The sequence below is a fragment of the Salvelinus namaycush genome, chromosome 13 (genome assembly GCF_016432855.1).
Source record: "Salvelinus namaycush isolate Seneca chromosome 13, SaNama_1.0, whole genome shotgun sequence".
NCBI classification, from domain to species: Eukaryota; Metazoa; Chordata; class Actinopteri; order Salmoniformes; family Salmonidae; genus Salvelinus; species Salvelinus namaycush.
The window spans coordinates 34,399,067-34,419,048 of record NC_052319.1 but is presented as its reverse complement, the minus strand read 5'-3'; the positions used below and the strand labels follow the sequence as shown (position 1 = coordinate 34,419,048).

Below are 19,982 nucleotides of genomic sequence, written 5' to 3'. Positions count from 1 at the left end.
TCTGGTAAATACAGGAAACCAAAGATTAGCAGATGGCCAAAGTCATACGTGCTTTAAAGTGCATGTATGGAAAAAGCAGGACACCATTATGAAGATAAAATTGACAGGAACAGCCATAAGTGCTTAGGGTAAAGGCCATAAGTGCTTAGGGCAAGATAGACATATATTAATTTTAGGGGACAAGGGGGTCCTGCCCCCATTATAATCTAATCAAGAGCGGATACAGGCGTTATTGGGCGTAGACAAGCAGGAAGCCTGAAATGAAGGATAATGGTGGCAGATGACCATAGGAGAAGTAATTTAATTAATGTATGTAATGATCTCATGTGTGTGGATGTGTATAAAGAGCGAACCAGTGCTCTGGGAAGGGCTGGGATCCGCGGATCGTTCCGGCTTGTGATACATAGTATTAAAAGTCTATTTGAATTTACAAGTTCTTGTAAGTGTTATGGTTTGAACCGATTTTCCACGACAGTGCCGACGTGGATAACAATATCCCTATACTCTCTACACTCGCCAGTTTTAGCTTTAGCAAGCACCATCTTCAGATTAGCCTTAACGTTGGTAGCCCTGCCCCCTGGTAAACAGTGTATGATCGCTGGATGATTCGTTTTAAGTCTAGTACTGCGGGTAATGGAACCAGGCCAAAGACCCCTCAGAGACACCAATACTCCTAAGCCGGCCCACAAGAATGGAATGGTCTACTGTATCAAAAGCTTTGGCCAAGTCAATAAAAATAGCACAACATTGCTTAGTATCAAGGGCAATGGTGACATCATTCAGTCCTCCTGTTAAACCTTTCCCAGGTAGTTTTTATTGGCAATGTCAGCTAGTTTGGAGCATGGTGCTAGTTAAAACTTGTAAAATAAAGTAGTTTATTTCGATGGGCGGGGCAGAAATAACTTCTGGATTTTAGTTTGAGTAGGATAGCAGCCTACACGAGAAATAACTTGTAATATTGGTAGTAACTATTTGGATGTCACTGTGATATCAAAGATAGTACAGTATATAGGCAGAAACTTATTCTCCAATAGAAATCCCAGATCAAGCTTGTAGGCGATGTCATGGCGATGTCATGCAGATAAACATGTCTTCGGGTCCAACGGTCATCTCGTACCGAACTGCCCATGTCTAAGCCATCAAATCAAAGACACTCCTACGATATAAAGTTGTTTTTGACGAAAATGTAAATGTTTCAGTTTGTCTCTTTTACGAGGCTGGAGTAATAACATGTTCAACTACTTAATATATTGGCTCGAATCTAGGTTGTGCTTTTGGATTGAGAAAATTACCATCTAAAATAGAATTCTTCACTTCTCTAATTGACTTCTCAAACTCCAAACGCCGGCCTGGTCAGCTTGGTCTGCTTCGCAAGCGTTCCAGGAAGTCTTGCCATGTTGCGCCTTGTTGAACTGAAGACATTAACACAAGGGTTGCGGTCCAAACACTTAAAAGACACACCCCATCCCCTAAGACATAAAATGAAGTGGACACTTCTGATGACGTATCATGATGTCTGACAAGTATACACTTGCAGGGCAAGGGGTGAGGGAGGAAGGAATGATTTTTAAATGGACCACCTTTGGCCGGAAATTCATCACTCGTTCATCCCACTATGATTTTGTTTTCAGCCACCGGTAGCTTGTGGGTGCTTTATATGGGCTACAGTCAATTATGAGTGCATGTCTACTTATATTAAAAATATCATTATTAAAATACGCCTACTGTATGATAGCTAGCAAATTAATTAGCTAACTAACATTAGCCTGCCTAGCTGGAACTTCTGAAGGAAAATGTTTTATTTATACAATTTCCAAAAGATAACCAAACAAAAACACATTTACTTTTTATGTAGTAGCAAAATGTCTACCTTATTTGCATTCGTTTTTACTTACACTTGTATGTTGACTTCTCCATTGATGTTGTTTTAACATTTTCACAGACTTTTCTTAGCAGGATGTACAATCGTGAATTGAATTATGGGGAGTTTCAGGCCGTAGTGAACATAATTGTACACTTGCAAAGCGGACTAAAAACGAGGGCTGAGGGGCTTACATTGCAAACTTCCCTTGCTTGGCTAATCATTTAAACCACCCTCCAAGATGGCGACGGGGATTCCCCCAAGGGCATAAGGCGAGGGTAAGCGGACAAGGGTGTGTCTTTTAAGTGTTTGGACCGAACTTTTAAGTGTTTGGAACACACATTTAAGTGTTTGGACCGCAACCCAGGTGTTGAACGCACCAGAGGCAGTGAGGCTATTCCTGACTACTACAGCAGGAGGCAGCAATAACACCAGATTCTAGAAGAAGAAGAAGAAGAAAAGAAAGAAGAAGAAGACGATCTGAAGCGGACCAGGAAGTGAAGAGGTTGTTTTGATTGACAGAAATTTGAATGAAGATGGACTGAGACAAAATGTAGGTTTATATCAAACAAAAAACAATTTCGCTTTGTTTTGAAGGTAAGGTCGTAGTCTCTCAAGTCCCAATCATCTAAATGTTCTCGGAAGCATTACAGCAAACATACTAGCTAGCTTACCTAGCCTCATTTCTAACTTGCGAGCTACGTTAGCATGCTACCTCCAAGCCACAAATGAATCGGTTATCTATGGGAATCGTTGTCCAAGCCACTACAAAGATAATTCCTCGACTTGCTAGCTTACTTGCAACTGCTTATTCATAGATAACCTTTCCATAAACTTCATTACCAAAGTGTATGTTGTAGTTAGATCAAGTCCTAGGTTAATCTGGGCAGATTATGTAGTTGTAGCTATCCATTGTAATGTTTATTTCATTGTTTACTCAGGTGCATGGTTGCTCTAAATGTAAGACGCCTGTATGAGTGACGCACACCACCATATAACTCCACCACCATGGGCCAGCGAAGGAGGGTGGCAGCTGTCCACGCTCCCCCAGCCAACAGACACCCTGATGGGCTCACAGTGGCTCCCCAGGCCCCTGCCAGGAAGCACAACATCTGCATGGTGTCAGACTTTTTTTACCCCAACATGGGTGGGGTGGAGAGCCACATCTACCAGCTGTCTCAGTGTCTGATAGAGAAGGGTCACAAGGTGGTGATCGCCACCCACGCCTACGGCTGCAGAAAGGGGGTCCGCTACCTGACCAACGGGCTCAAGGTGTACTACCTGCCCCTGCAGGTGATGTACAACCAGTCCACAGCTACCACCTGCTTCCACAGCCTGCCGCTGCTGCGCTGCGTGTTTGTCAGGGAGCGTATCACCGTGGTGCACGCCCACAGCTCCTTCTCTGCCATGGGCCACGATGCATTGTTCCACGCCAAGACCATGGGCCTCAACACGGTGGGTAGCAGTCTAACAGAGTTGTGGGTAGCAGTCTTAACAGAGTTGTGGGTAGCAGTCTTAACAGAGTTGTGTGTGGTGAAACTAAGCCAATTTTGACCGAAAGTGGTGCACTTTAGGAAAGATGATGCCATTGCAGGCGCATCCTAGAGCAAGATGAGAGCAAGATGAGAGCATATAAAGTTCCTAAAATAGTTTTTGTGTGTCCATTTAGTATAAATAACTAAAAGTTGTTGTCTGTTTACAGGTGTTTACTGACCACTCCCTCTTTGGTTTTGCTGATGTTAGCTCAGTGCTGACCAATAAGCTGCTGACGGTGTCTCTGTGCGACACCAATCACATTGTGTGCGTGTCGTACACCAGTAAGGAGAACACCGTGCTTAGGGCAGCACTTGACCCCGAGATTGTTTCTGTCATCCCCAACGCTGTCGACCCCACAGACTTCACCCCCGACCCTTCCCAGCGCTATGACGACAGGATCACCATCGTAGTGGTCAGCCGCCTCGTTTATCGTAAAGGTAAGGAGGGGTGAGACTATATAATGATAAATGTAGACCCCACATAGCAAAAAGATGAACTATGTGCGCTTGTCGTTTATCAATAAATAAAGCCTGTAGATATGATTGTAGGAATGTGAAGTCTCACCTGCTGCTTTTACACTGTTTTAGGAATAGATCTTCTGGGTGGGATCATCCCAGAGCTGTGCCTCAAACATCCCGATCTACATTTCCTGATTGGTGGAGAGGGACCAAAGAGAATCGTGTTGGAGGAAGTGAGAGAAAAATACCAGCTACACGACAGGTAGAATTAAACAGTGATGTGTGTGGGTTGGTATATGTTTGTGGGTGTAGGTGTGTGTCTGATTTGCTTCTCTCTCTCCCCAGGGTGCGTCTCCTGGGGGCCCTTGAGCATAAGGATGTGCGGGGGGTCTTGGTCCAGGGACATATCTTCCTCAACACCTCCCTGACCGAGGCCTTCTGCATGGCTATAGTGGAGGGGGCCAGCTGTGGACTACAGGTCTGTTTGCCTACTGAATATTAATCGATATTCATCCTCTTGCCCATACCTGGACACAAACTAGAAGGTGGTTGTACTGTTAATAGCTGTTTATAGCTGGCTTTTTGGCAAAACAAAAAAATTATACAAATGCTGATAAATACAATTGCTGCAGGCCAGTTGTCTGGCAGAAGAGAAATAATACTTTTTAGCCAATTTATTGCTGTAAATACCGGTTGATGTAAATACATTTGGCTGGTCCTGCTTATAGGTCTTTAGGTTCATTCACAACATTTTGTGGATTTAAATTGCCGCATGTGTACAGTATATTCGTTATGTATCTTATTTATCACGTGTACAGCATACAGATACAGAGTCTGAGCGGAAAATCTGTCAGACAGCGCAAGAGCTACTGCTAAAACATCACAAACATTAAATGCATATGCAATGGAATCAATCAACGTGACACACACCACTTTGCAATGAGCTGGAGGCAGTATCCATTTTGAAAACATATACTTTATTGTTTGAAATCTGAAAGTTTTACTACATATTATGAGGCATGTCTTACCATGCTTCAAAGTAGCCTAGCCAAAATCAGACCATATCCGTAGAGGCAATTATTTAAAATCCTTTCTTTCTTTCATTGTCCATTAGCCAAATGCACAATCCTATTAGCAACACATGTTAGTTGTTGCGTATTACATCTCCCCTCTTTCTACATTTCTAATGGATATTTTCATCTCTGTCACATGAAATCACTCATGTGCGGTGCGCTTTGGACAACACTGTTTTCCCGCTAATTGCATTACAGAACGAAACATTTCTACTATAGTAGATTGACAGACTAGTGATTTTGTTGTTTGTTACTGGTCTTGTTGTCTGAGGAAAAGTTCATGTGGATAGTTATTCTAACATCTTCAAAGTGCACATCAGAGTTCAGTAAAAAAGGACCGCACATCGTTGCACCTTCAACTTTTAATATGAATGACCATATTACCACAAGCGCCGTGAGTGTACATCCTAATCGGGTTATGCACCCAATGCATATGGGTCTGGGAATTTTGTCATTGAGTATGTGTGTGGTTAATGAGGTTCATGGAAGTGTGTGTGTAGGTGGTAAGTACGCGTGTTGGAGGGATCCCTGAGGTTCTGCCTGAGGATCTGATCACCCTGTGTGAGCCCACCGTGCGTTCTCTTTGTGCCGGCCTGGACAGTGTCATCGCTAGGCAACGATCGGGCAGCGTCGCCTCCCCAGCTTCCATCCACGCCCACGTCTGCACCCTCTACACCTGGAGGAATGTTGCAGAGAGGACAGAGAAGGTAGGCTCATACATGCGTAATATATTTTGTATGTTTCCTAAATCTAGACTGTGATACACTGCCGTAATACCTTTAATTGACACAGACTGGGATATTGATGAGATTTAATTCATTGATACTAACACTATGTGTGTGTATCTTCTCTCTGTTCTGTCAGGTGTATGACCGTGTGGCTGGGGAGAAGGTTCTTCCTCTTGACAGACGGCTGCTCAGATTGAGAACCCACTGTGGCCCTGTGGCAGGCTCCATCTTTGCCTTCTTCGCTGTCCTCGACTTCCTCTTCCTGATCCTTCTCCGCTGGCTCCTCCCAGACTGCCTCATAGACGTTGCCATGGACGCCACGGGCCCCCAGGGGCTGTGGAGGCAGGGCTTGGGCGATAGGAAAGGAACTCACTCTAAAAGTGCCATGTTGACAAAGGAGGAGCCAGGTGGTCAAAAGACCAAGCTATGATGATAACTCCAAGCAAACACAACTCCTTATCCTCAACCTTAATATAACTGCTTAAAAAAATCTTAACTTGACCTCTGACCCAACACCTAATCACCTGTGGATACTGACCACTCATTGCAGAATGTTTTAAGGGGAACCCTGATGTTTACAATAGGATGAGTGTTCTTGCTCAGGTTAAGACGGTTATAGATATACTTTTTATTCTTTGTAACCCCGGAATGAACTACAAAACTGAAGCACTAATGTTCCACTCCTAGTTTTTGTATTTTAATTTCTTTATCAATGCTTTGCACTGAATAAAGAAGGATATAGGTTCACAGATAATTATTTGATTAAGGAAGGAGGTTGGGGGGTATACCGTTATTACAAAAATGCCACAATGAATGCCACTGGTTGCCATAGACAGCAGTATAAACTTTAAGGGGAGTCTAATAGCATAGTTTTGTATTTCAACACCACCCACTAACCAAGTTCCCTTCCTTGTCCTTTTGTGCTTGAATTTCATTTTTTGTAGTTCTCAACTTCTTAAGGACAGGGGGTGCTGTTTTCACTTTTGGGGAAAATCGTATCCAATTTAAACGGCCTCGTACTCAATTCTTGCTAGTACAATATGCATATTATTATTAATATTGGATAGAAAACACTCTCTAGTTTCTAAAACCGTTCTAATTATTTCTCTAAGTGAAACAGAACTCTTTTTACAGCCCATTTCCTATCCGGAAGTGAGATTTCCAAAAGCGAGGTCTCTCTTCAAGAGCTTGTCTATAAAAGGGCATGTCACTTATGACTGTAGAAACACGTCATACACCTTCCCCTGGGTGTCATGCGGAAGTGAGAGCAGAAATGACTTGATTATCTCGTTCTGGGATTGAATACAACCTCTTGGAGTGAGAGGTCCGCCATTATTTTTTTTTGGAAGGCGCGAAGTTGGACCTGGAATCGCCTCCTGGAAAACCGTCGTTATAGGTGAATATGATCTCCGGCTTCGATTTTATTTGATACATGTCACAATATCATCCTAAAGTATGTTTTTTCAATATAGTTTAATTATATTATTGAAATTTATTCGGGACTTTAGACGTGATGCGTTGGAGGAATTTGTTCAAGAAGGAGAGGTTAGCGCCGCACGGCCAGTGTGCTTGCTAATTCAAGAGGGAAATAGTTCGTTCTGGATCCAAACAAAGACGGTTCTGAACAAAGGACCCCTTGTACAACATTCTGATGGAAGATCAACAAAGATAAGGACCCAATTTGGGATGCTATTTCATATATCTGTCGAACTGTGCTATCGCTACCGTTTGCCTTGAATCAATGCTGTTGTGTGATAGCTATTGTAGTAAGCTAATATAACGATATATTGTGTTTTCGCTGTAAAACACTTCAAAAATCGGAAATATTGGCTGTATTCACAAGATCTTTGTCTTTCATTTGCTATCCACCATATATTTCTCTGAAATGTTTTATGATGAGTAATTAGGTAGTTGACGTTGGTGTCTGTATTTACTCTGGCTACTCCCGTGCTATTTCTGACTGTAGCTATGATGGTAGCAGTAATGTAAAACTGATTTATAGCTCAAATATGCACATTTTTTGAACAAAACATAGATTTATTGTGTAACATGTTATAGGACTGTCATCTGAGGGAGTTGTTTCTAGGTTAGTTAGGTTGGTTCTAGGTTAGTTAGGTTGGCTTTGTGCATGCTACCTGCATGCTACCGGTGCTGTGAAAAATGTCTGTCTGTCTTTTGTATTTGGTGGTGAGCTAACATAAATATACGTGGTGTTTTCGCTGTAAAACATTTTAAAAATCGGAAATATTGGCTATATTCACAAGATCTTTGTCTTTCATTTGCTATCCACCATATATTTTTCTGAAATGTTTTATGATGTGTAATTAGGTAGTTGACGTTGGTGTCTGTATTTACTCTGGCTACTCCCGTGCTATTTCTGACTGTAGCTATGATGGTAGCAGTAATGTAAAACTGATTTATAGCTCAAATATGCACATTTTTCGAACAAAACATAGATTTATTGTATAACATGTTATAAGACTGTCATCTGATTAAGTTGTTTCTTGGTTTCTTTGGTTTGTTCTAGGTTAGTTTGGTTGATTTTGATTTTGCTACCTGTGCTGTGAAAAATGTCTGTGCTTTTTTCTATTTGTTGGTGAGCTAACATAAATATATATTGTGTTTTCCCTGTAAAACATTTAAAAAATCGGACATGTTGGCTGGATTCACAAGATGTGTATCTTTCATTAGCTGTATTGGACTTGTTAATGTGTGAAAGTAAAATATTTCTAAAAAAATATTTTTTGAATTTCGCGCTCTGCCTTTTCAGTGGAATGTGGGAGGAGTTCCGCTAGCGGAACGGGGGGGCGAGACAGGTTAACTTTTTTACTCATATCATGCTTTGCCAATGTCTTTGTTGGGTGGTTCCTCTCCTTTGGAGATTGTTTATTTTTTACAAATGTTTGTGAGCTCATGCTTAAGGCTGTGTGTACCCTAATGATGCACTGATTCCTGAACCTTGACCTATGATGGAAATAAGGAAAGTAAAGTCTGTTTCAGGATGACCTATTTTATCACCCTTTTTTCTGATCATGGATTTTCAATAGCTAGGGCCTCAAACTTCTTGTACGTCCTGGAACAAAAACATCACAGTTTTCACTGTAAACATCTTGCCAGACGAAACACATAGCAATGAAAGGGGAGGAGGTAGGAATGGCATTCCTATCTTTTCAAGGGTGAGGGTAGTGCACCATTCACACATCGTTAGGGTTGTAGTCTGGGTAAATAGCATCATTGTTGTCACTATAGAAACACATTTTCTGCCTAAAGTGGTTTTAAGGTATTCATGAGGGTCAAATGTTTCAAAGAGATGTAGGAGAGAGTACTGCATGCAAGGGAGGTTCGAGAGGGGCTGGACACACCCAGCACCCCTATACATGTAACATACTAATCTAGCTCAATAGTTTTAGAACAAGTCTGAAAAGTCAATATGGTATGTTATGTAGCCCTCATTCAGACTGTGAAGACTGAACCACGGTTTGGTAAAAACATGTTGGTAAAAACAAGTTTTTACTTTCAAAATAGCCAACTATTCACATTCCAATGTGGATGTACTACAGGCACCATGTTTTGACTGGCTGTTTTGAAGTGATGTCCCTGAAGGAAACAGTGACCCGGACTTGAATGATGTAACGACACAGATATGCAGATAGCTTTACTACTCCACTCTTAAAATGGGCTTTTAGAAAGTCCTAAACAGATTTCTTAAATTCAATCGCACCTTATCCAATAATTTTTTTCTTACGCCATAAGGTTGTCCTCTGCACATGTTGAAATACCACACCTTATCACCTAGATATCAGAATAGACACAGATGTTCCATTTGTGTGTGTCTGTGTCTGTCCGTCCTATGCTTACCTCTATTGTCATGCAACGGTTCCCCAATTCCACAGAAAGGGGGGTTGTAGGGGTGGTACTCCTTTCCTCAGGGTTGGGGGAGGAGGTAGCTTGGGGCCTGATAAGAGGTCTGGGAAGGCCAGCAGTGGGCAGACAGGTTTGTGGATCCCACCCATAGCTGGTTCATTCACTGTGGAGGAGGCTGCTGTTGTTTGACCATGGCTGGTGTGCAGACGGAGATTGCCCTGTGCAGTCGGCCTTGGAGGGGACCCTTCCACATCTATGGTGGACTGGCATGCAACTCGCTCATGGCTGGTATGGTTTTCTCTTTTTCTTCTGCTGCTTTGACAAAGTAAATACTGTTTAGCAAGTTTGTGTTCTGTGAGAGCAAGAAAGTTACACTTACAATTTGAGAGGCCAAGAGATCTTCAGTGTGTTCTGTGCTTTTGTCTGTGGTATTGGTGTTCAACAGAGAAGGTTGGTGTCCTGAATAAACACATTATACAGTATGTTTTCCTAAGAGTTGAGAACCAGAGTTGTTTCAGATATTTCAGGAAGTTGGTTGAGGCGATGAGAGATAGAGAGAGCAGTTAGGTCAAGATATATTGGTGTGTTTTTAGAAGAAGAATACTGTCTACCTACTGGTTGATTCAATGTTGTTTACATGTAATTTCAACACAAATTTTTTATGTGATGACGTTGAATCCACGTGGAAAACTGATTGGATTTGAAGAACAAAAGTAAACAACTTAAGGGAATTTTGTATTTTTAAAAAACATAAATCCAATGACATGGTGAAATATTTTTGTTGACAAATCCAACCAAATGTAAATCAAAACTAAACATTGAACTGATATCTGTGCACAGTAGGTAGCCGACTGATGTATGTCCTGAATAAATATACTGCATATCATTTTCTTAGTGAAAGTAAGGGAACCAAAGTCTAGTTTAGTAATACCCAGTGGTGGAAAAAGTAACCAGTTCCCATACTTGAGTAAAAGTAAAGATACAGTGCATTTGGAAAGTATTCAGACTCCTTCAATGTTTCCACATTTTGTTACATTAGTCTTATTCGAAAATGTATTAAATTACAAATGTTCCTCATCAATCTACACACAATACCACGTAATGACAAAGCAAAAACAGGTTTTTAGAATTTTTTGAAAATGTTGTTTTTCTCGTGTAGTGACATCATCGCGGGGGGGGTATAGTTAATCACGTCCACAGACACACACACTTTTATTTCAGTCCATTTCCCATCTTCCGTTTAACCATTCCCCCCACAGAGAGACAAACATATTTGCATGAGGGGTGTAGAAATTGATAAGATATATTTGTGATGTTAGCCTGTAGCCTACTGCTTCTCCATGGGACATAGATGTGAGAGACTATTACATTTAGGATGAAAACATTAGCATTGCCGGTGTAGTCATTGGAAATCAGATTACCCGCTGCTGATGCATTACATGGATCTCTGAATCTGTGGGAGCACCGCAGGCAGACAAGCAGGAGAGGTGTTGTTCAGCATATCCTAGTAGTAAACGAATGGATATGAGGGATACCCTGAGCGACCACTGGGATCACTTAACATAAATTGTAGCATTGGGGGTAGAGATGCCTGGGGGCTTTAACACGAAACCCAAACCGGCTGCGCTATCACGATACGCAGGTTAAAATATCAAAACAAGCTGTTGTTTTGATATTTTAACCTGCGTGTCGTGATCGCGTTTGGTGTAGGGGGACAAAATACATTTATACACGATGGCGCAAGCGCGCAGCCAGCTTGGGTTCCGTGTTACAACCTTTGATTGGCTTGTGCCATTATTACCGTGCTTTAGCGATGGCCGGAAACCTTCGCTTAATCTTACACCAAACACGTTGAGCACTCGATATGTGAGTTCGCGACAGAATCAAGGCAATCTAAAAAACTAGTTGTACTACATTCTTCTCAATTTCCCCCCCAACTTTTCCCACATTTTGTTACGCTACAGCCTTATTCTAAAATGGGTTAAATAAACACATTTCCTCAGCAATCTTACACACAACACCCAAAAATGACAAAGCATTTTTTTTCCTCAAATGTACTAAATATTTAAAAAAACAGAAATACCTTATTTACATAAGTATTCAGACCCGTTGCTATGAGACACGAAACTGAGCTCAGGTTCATCCTTTTTCCATTGATCATCCTTGAGATGTTTCTACAACTTCATTGGAGACCACCTGTGGTAAATTCAATTGATTGGACATGATTTGGAAAGGCAAACACCTGTCTATATAAGGTCCCACAGTTGACAGTGTATGTCAGAAAGAACCAAGCCATGAGGTCGAAGAAATTGAATGTAGAGTGCTGAGACAGGAGTGTGGTCAGGCACAGATCTGGGGAAGGGTACTAAAAATGTTGGCAGCATTGAAGAGCCCAAAGAACACAGTGGCCTCCATCATTGTTAAATGAAAGAAGTTTGGAACCACCAACAACCACCAAGACAAACTGAGCAATCTGGGGAGAAGGGCCTTGGTTAAGGAGGTGACCAAGAACCCGATGGTCACTCAGAGTTCCTCTGTGGAGATGGGAGAACCTTACAGAAGGACAATCATCTCTGCCGCACTCCACTGATCGGTCCTTAATGGTGAAGCATGGGGATGGCAGCATCAGGCTGTGGGGATGTTTTTCAACTGCAGGGACTGGGAGACTAGTCAGCTCCGTTCATCTTTGCCTCGATCCTAAGTACAGTGAGATCCTTGATGAAAACTTTCTCTGGAGTGCTCAGGGCCTCCGACTGGGGCAAAGGTTCACCTTCCAACAGGACAACAACCCTATGCACACAGCCAAGACAACGCAGGAGGGGCTTCGGGACAAGTCTCTGAGGGGCCAGATCCCGGACTTGAACCCGATCAAACATTTCTGGAGAGACCTGAAAATATCTGTGCAGCGACGCTCCCCATTCAACCTGACAGTGCTTGAGAGGATCTGCAAAGAAGAATGGGAGAAACTCTCCAAATACAGGTGTGCCAAGCTTGTAGGGTCATACCCAAGAAGACTCAACGCTGTAATCACTGCCAAAGGTGCTTCAACAAGGTACTAAGTAAAGAGTCTGAATACTTAATTTATTTTCATATAGAATTTGTAAAAATCTGTTTTTGCTTTGTTATTATGGGGTATTGTGTGTAGCTTGATGAGGGGGAAAAATGTATTTCATCTATTTTAGAATAAGGCTGTAATGTAACAATGTGGTCATGGTCTGAATGCAGTGTATGTTACAGATACATCAGCATGTAGATATGCAGAGTAACAATACAGTACCTTAATAGAAAATGCCTCAAGTAAATGTGAAAGTCACCCAGTAAAATACTACTTAGTAAAAGACAAAGTATTTGATTTTAAATAGCAAAAGTATAAGTCATTTAAAATTCCTTATTAGGCATATCAGATGGCACAATTGTATTTACAGATAGTCAGGGGCACATTCCAACACAGGCATAACTTACAAATTAAGTATTTGTGTTTAGTGAGTCTGCCAAATCAGAGACAGTAGTGATGCACAGGGATATTCTCTTTAAGTGTGATTTTGACAATTTTCCTGTCCTCTTAAGCATTCATAATGTAACAAGTACTTTGGTGTCAAAGAAAGTGTATGGAGTAAAACGTACATTATTTTCTTTGGGAATGTAGTGGAGTAAAAGTTGTCAAATAAATTACCCCCCCCCCCCCCAAAAGAAACTGCTGTAATACTTAAGTATTTACACCACTGGTAGTACTTGAGTATGTGAGACCACATTTCCCTTACAGTGCCTCTCATTTGCACATGAACTCTCCTGGCTGTTCCAACAGGTTTCTGATGTATATTCATTTACTTCTATTGATGAGACGAGACAGTTAGTACAACCAGTTTGGGGGGAGAGAGAGGAAGTCAGTGTGGTTGTTTAGTTCTACCAGGTAGTGTTTATTTGTGATACTAGTGCAGGAACTGGGCTTCAGTGTCTCTGAGGTCCAGGAGGTTGATTGTCTGATAATGATGTGCTGTGTTTGGACAGACTTGTGGTCAGACAGGACCCCTCTTCACGATGCCGCCTACCAGGGTAGACTCCTGATCCTGAGGACTCTGGTCTCACAGGTAGACAGTCAAAACCATGTCTTACAGTATAAAGCTGCCATAAAAATGACATGCTGACACTAAACAAAACACACATCATATAGACATGAAGTCCTCCATCTTCTCCACTCTCAGGGGTTTCCTGTGGACATGCTGACAATGGACAGGGTCTCTCCCCTCCACGAGGCCTGCCTCGGAGGACATTACGCCTGTACCACGTTCCTACTGGAGAATGGGGCCAATGTAAGGACACCCTTTTTCTTCTTCTCTCGCTCACACTAGGAAGAATCAAAGGTGATGAATGATTGTTTTTACCAATATAGGTAGCGTCTAACCTAAAGTCGTTTGTGATTGCTCCCTGTGTGTCTGCAGGTGGAGATGGTATCGACTGATGGAGCCACACCCCTCTTCAATGCCTGCAGCAGTGGGAGTGTTGCCTGTGTCAGACTGATTCTACAGCACAGCCCCAACACACATGCTGTCCATCACCTGGCATCACCCATCCACCAGGCTGCAAAGAGAGGTAAGTGTGCATGTGGATTTATTTTATGTGCAGTGTGACTCAGAATGACCATTTCATGCAGCATAATGGTAAATATTGTACTCAGTAAAAGTTGTTTCCCTCCCCAGGTCACAGGGAGTGTCTAGAGGTGTTGCTGTCCCATGGATTCCACATAGACCTGGAGCTGCCTGGTGTGGGAACCCCTTTGTACACAGCCTGTCTGGCCCAGGCCACCGACTGTGTGGAGAGACTGCTGCAATCGGGTGTTGATGTCCAGGGTGGGTGTGGTCATGACACACCATTACATGCTGCAGTGCTAGGGGGAGAAGTCAGGATGGTGGAGCTTCTGATGGACTACGGGGCTGATGGGAGTTGTAGGAATTCAGACGGGAAGACTCCTCTGGAGCTGGCAGCTTGCGACAGTACAGTCAGAACTACAATACAGAAAAGAGGTGAAAATACTTGTTTATTAATGCATTCACACGCACATCCACGCATACATGACTCTACCCAAACGTCCCACTGGCAACACAATGTTTGAATCAACGTTGTTCCCACTTCATTTCAATGAAGTTAACTTGAACCAACATGGAATAGACGTTGAATTTACATCTGTGCCCAGTGGGCTATTAGTATGTCTACTGATGGAAGGCTATCAACATGTTTTCCATGTCTGACATATCTCCTTCTCCTTCCTACCTCCTTACTGCCTCACCTCTTTCTCCCCAGGTCCCTGCACTCTTTCTCAGCTGTGTCGGTTCTGCATTCGGAGGAGTTTGGGACAGGCTCGTCTGGACAGAACATCAGCCCTCTTCCTCCCTTACAGACTCCAGGCTTTCCTGCTTTACCAGTAACACTGAAACTGCAACCTTTTTACAAATGTTTGGTAATTTGTGTTTTTTTATATCTATTTTAATCTACTTCTACTTGTTCAATGTTTTTAGCAGTGAGTTAGTGACTGAACAAATTAATGGTTTTGTTTTTCTTGGTTTAATAGAAATTGGGTTGACTGACTTTTGTAGCTTTTCTCAGGATGCTGTATTTGTCTAATAAAATGATCATATTCAACATATCCAAAATAGCTTTTCTTTTGTCTTAAACCCCTTATGTTGACGTGGACATGTATTTATTGTAATTGGGTAACATAAACAGTAGGGGAAGCCCCATCACATACTGTATCAACCCCTGAGGCATTGCGAGTGCATCTCAACAGTCACCAGCGGCTTCTTCTCCTTGATGCCTTTCCTATATCTGTGAGAAGAGGGGGATTAACCTGTCTAGGACTGGGGTTCCGCTAGCAGAACCCCTCGCCAATGAAATTGCAGGGCGCCAAATACAAATCAACAAATCTCATAAATCAAATTTCTCAAACATACAAGTATTAGGCACCATTTTAAAGATACAATTCTCGTTAATCCAGCCAGTGTCTGATTTCAAAAATGCTTTACAACGAAAGCTCCACAAACAATTGTTAGGTCACCAAGTCACAGAAGAACCCAGCCATTTTTCCCCACCAAAGAGAGAAGTCACAAAAAGCACAAATAGAGAAATGTATCACTAACCTTTGATCATCAGATGACACTCATAGGACTTCATGTTACACAATACATGTACGTTTTGTTCGATAAAGTGCATATTTATATCCAAAAATCTAATTTTACATTTATGTTCAGTAGTTCAAAAACATGCTATGATTTTGCAGAGAGCCACATGAATTCACAGAAATACTAATGTTGATAAATTCAAGTGTTATGCATGGGACTTTAGATGCACTTCTCCTTAATGCAACCGCTGTGTCAGATTAAAAATACGGAAAAAGCATAATCTGAGAACGGCGCTCCGAGCCCAAACCAGCCAAAAGAAATATCCGCCATGTTGCGCCGTCAACATTAGTCTGAAATAGCATTATAAATATTAACTTACCTTTGATCTTCATCAGAATGCACTCCCAGGAATCGCAGTTCCACAAATGTTTTTTTTGTTCGATAATGTCCATTTATGTCAATTTATGTCAAAATAGCTTCTTTTGTTAGGGAGTTTGGTAAACAAATCCAAAAGCGCGTTCAGGTCCAGTCGGACGAAAAGTTAAAAAAGTTATATTACAGGTTGAAGACACTTGTCAAACTAAGTATAGAATCAATCTTAAGGATGTTTATATCTTAAATGTTTAATGTTCCAACCGGAGAATTCCATTGTCTGTAGAAAAGCAATGGAACGAGAGATACTTCTCATGTGAAATGCGCGTGACAGAACGAGGCTGCTGGCAGACCCCTTAGTCAAACAGCTCCCATCCGGCCCCCCTTCACTGAAACGACGTTCTAAAGACGATTGACATCTAGTGGAAGCCGTAGGAAGTGCAACATAACCCATATCCCACTGTGAATTCGATAGGGGCTGAGTTCAAAAACTACAAACCTCAGATTTCCCACTTCCTGTTTGGATGTTTTCTCAGGTTTTTGCCTGCCATATGAGTTCTGTTATAATCACAGACATTATTCAAACAGTTTTAGAAACTTCAGAGTGTTTTCTATCCAATACTAATAATAATATGCATATATTAGCATCTGGGACTGAGGCAGTTCACTCTGGGCACGCTATTCATCCAAAAGTGAAAATGCTGCCCCCTATCCCAAAGAAGTTAAGGCGCTGACTGACAAAGGAACAAGGGAAGAGGCATAGCAGATGGAGAGGTGTGGCTCCAGGGTGTTTCCTGTCCTCGTATGCCAGTTTAGATTGAGATTGAAAAGGTCATATCATCAAATCCCTGATGGCCAATCAGGTCTCCTGAAACAGATCACCTATGGCTCATTAATGACATCATGGGATGCTGGAGTAACCATAATGTTTGTTGTGATAATAATCAGAGCCAAAATATCACTTAGGATCTAGACCAAACTATGAATTACCTTGAGGGAGTCTGTGCATCCCACTGTGTGTAGGTGTCCAGAGAGAATCTGCCCTAAGGCCTTTACCATGGAGACGGAGTATGTTAAAATTCACTGGAGTAAATCGGTTGCACCAGATGTCTTCCACTCAAAAAAAGTTTGGTTGTTTGGAACGTTGCGTCATTCACTTCTATTGGTCAGGCAGCTCAGCGGGACTCCAGCCAGTGTTACATTGACTAAATAGATTTTCAACAACTAGTAAACACTATTATTGACCCTGTTAGTGTGTCTGAGTGTCACTAAAAAGGAGGGTTTACACATGACAAGAATTGAACACCTCCAAGAAAGTCCAACTGCCTTGGAAGAACTGAACAAATAAATATGGCTTACCTACATGTCACCATATATAGTATAAACGGTAGGTCTATAGAGCTAATCTACATCAGGGTTTCCCAAACTCGGTCCTGGGGCCCCCGCTGGGTACGGGTTTTTGTATTTGCCCTATCACTACACAGCTGATTCAAGTAACCAACTCATCAATCTTTGGTTATTTGAATCAGCTGTGTAGTGCTAGGGCAAAAACAAAAACATGTACCCAGGACCAAGTTTGGGAAACGCTGATCTACATGAGGTATTGATTTGCCTGATAGTGTTTTGTGCAATGTTCTCAGTTGTGAATGAAATAGAACAGAGCAACATTCAATCGATTTCCAGAATCAAAGTGTTGAATGACTTTGCAACATCTTCACATTCTATAATCTATATAGATTCCCAAAGATTGGAAAGCAGCTGCGGTCATCCCCCTCTTCAAAGGGGGGGACACTCTTGACCCAAACTGCTACAGACCTATATCTATCCTTCCCTGCCTTTCTAAGGTCTTCGAAAGCCAAGTCAACAAACAGATTACCGACCATTTCGAATCCCACCATACCTTCTCCGCTATGCAATCTGGTTTCAGAGCTGGTCATGGGTGCACCTCAGCCACGCTCAAGGTCCTAAACGATATCTTAACAGCAATCGATAAGAAACAATACTGTGCAGCCGTATTCATTGACCTCGCCAAGGCTTTCGACTCTGTCAATCACCACATCCTCATCGGCAGACTCGATAGCCTTGGTTTCTCAAATGATTGCCTCGCCTGGTTCACCAACTACTTCTCTGATAGATTTAATTGTGTCAAATCAGAGGGCCTGTTGTCCGGGCCTCTGGCAGTCTCTATGGGGTGCCACAGGGTTCAATTCTTGGATCGAATCTCTTCTCTGTATACATCAATGATGTCGCTCTTGCTGCTGGTGAGTCTCTGATCCACCTCTACGCAGACGACACCATTCTGTATACCTCTGGTCCTTCTTTGAACACTGTGTTAACAACCCTCCAGACGAGCTTCAGTGCCATACAACTCTCCTTCCGTGGCCTCCAATTGCTCTTAAATACAAGTAAAACGAAATGCATGCTCCTCAACCGATCGCTGCCTGCACCTGCCCGCCCGTCCAACATCACTACTCTGGACGGTTCTGACTTAGAATATGTGGACAACTACAAATACCTAGGTGTCTGGTTAGACTGTAAACTCTCCTTCCAGGCTCATATCCTTTTCTCAATAGGGGGGGCGCTGTTCTCACTTTGTAAAAAATCATTCCCAAATTAAACTGCCTTGTACTCAATTCTTGCTCGTACAATATGCATATTATTATTACTATTGGATAGAAAACACTCTCTAGTTTCTAAAACCGTTTGAATTATATCTGTGAGTAAAACAGAACTCATTTTGCAGCAAACTTCCTGTCAGGAAGTGAGAAATCTGAAATCGGGGGCTCTGTTCCAGGGTCAGCCTATTAATTTGCATGGAATCTATGGGTCTACATGCACTGCATACGCCTTCCACTAGATGTCAGTAGGCAGTGAGAGTTGGAATGGGGTGTACAGCTCTATCTGAGGCCGAACAAGACCTGTTGGAATGACGCGACCACTCTTTCCTTTATTCTGCATGGCGCGAAGGGGACCCCTGGATTGCGTTCTGAAAAGCTTTCGTTATAGGCGTTAGATATATCCGGCTCTGATTTTATTTGATATATGTGTTAAAAACATCATCAACTAGTTATATTAAACCGACTTATATCAGTTTATTCCGATTTTCGGTATTTTCTTTGTTATGCGTTCTGGTGAGTTGGACACTTCTGTGACGCATGGCTAGCGTTGGCTAGCGTTCTACAGATGAAGAGGGCATTCTACAACCAAACAACGATTATTCTGGACAAAGGACCCCTTGTACAAGATTCTGATGGAAGTGTACTGTCTCTGTCTTTTAGATGTTAGCAGGGTGAACAGCCCGGATGTTGGGGGATGTGTTGAGGAAAAGTACAGGACAGCAACATTGAAACACCACACACCATAATTTTTCAACCATTTAATCAACACTAAACATCATAATGTAGCCCAGGGGCGAAAATCTGATATCAACCTTGGAGGGGACAATTACATTAAATTTTCTCAAGAGCAATTCCTGAGGGGGACACCAAAAGTAGTGCTGTAACACATAGCCTACGTTGTAATATGTTAAATGTATATTGAGGAACCATAAGCACTACTACTGGATAATTGATAGGTACAGTAGTTAACTGAAGGGTTTTCCCAACTTGTTCAAATGTTTAAATCATTATAATACTACTACTAATAATAGTTATAGCAGTGCTCCTTACCAGTCCAGTATGTATGCAGGTATTTGTACTTACAAACAGCAATACCAAGAAAGGCCAGTATATGGCAATGGTACAGTACACTGTATGGGTGCAGTTTTCATAAATACAATGAACATGGTGTGATCTCATCTAAAAGAATCTCCATTGAGAACCATCACAAAGTTTGTCTCCGTATTGAATTGACCTTTTAATTTGACTTTTTCTGATACATTTATATAGTCATTAAATATGTGCACCTGGCCTGAGTCTACTACAATATCTTTACAAGAACAAAACGCTCAAAATAAGTACAGTTCTAAAAGCAAAATA

The 19,982-nt window shown here is 41.9% G+C and overlaps 2 protein-coding genes across 3 annotated transcripts; both read left to right on the top strand.

Annotated features, from left to right (window-relative positions):
* The first annotated feature begins 2,333 nt into the window (after positions 1-2,333).
* Positions 2,334-6,687, top strand: piga (phosphatidylinositol glycan anchor biosynthesis, class A). 2 transcript variants are annotated; one of them, XM_039006460.1, is made up of 7 exons: positions 2,334-2,414; positions 2,803-3,316; positions 3,564-3,834; positions 3,985-4,117; positions 4,201-4,333; positions 5,429-5,635; positions 5,793-6,687. In XM_039006460.1, the coding sequence occupies exons 2-7, from the start codon at positions 2,870-2,872 to the stop codon at positions 6,084-6,086; spliced, it is 1,485 nt and encodes a 494-aa protein (XP_038862388.1). In that variant the 5' UTR covers positions 2,334-2,414; positions 2,803-2,869; the 3' UTR covers positions 6,087-6,687. The 2 variants fall into 2 exon arrangements, with proteins under 2 accessions (XP_038862388.1, XP_038862387.1); XM_039006459.1 differs by having other exon boundaries at positions 2,347-2,458.
* A 6,654-nt stretch (positions 6,688-13,341) lies between these two features.
* Positions 13,342-15,157, top strand: asb11 (ankyrin repeat and SOCS box containing 11). The gene is made up of 5 exons (XM_039006458.1): positions 13,342-13,608; positions 13,723-13,830; positions 13,960-14,110; positions 14,218-14,541; positions 14,819-15,157. The coding sequence occupies exons 1-5, from the start codon at positions 13,507-13,509 to the stop codon at positions 14,941-14,943; spliced, it is 810 nt and encodes a 269-aa protein (XP_038862386.1). The 5' UTR covers positions 13,342-13,506; the 3' UTR covers positions 14,944-15,157.
* Positions 15,158-19,982: the final 4,825 nt, after the last annotated feature.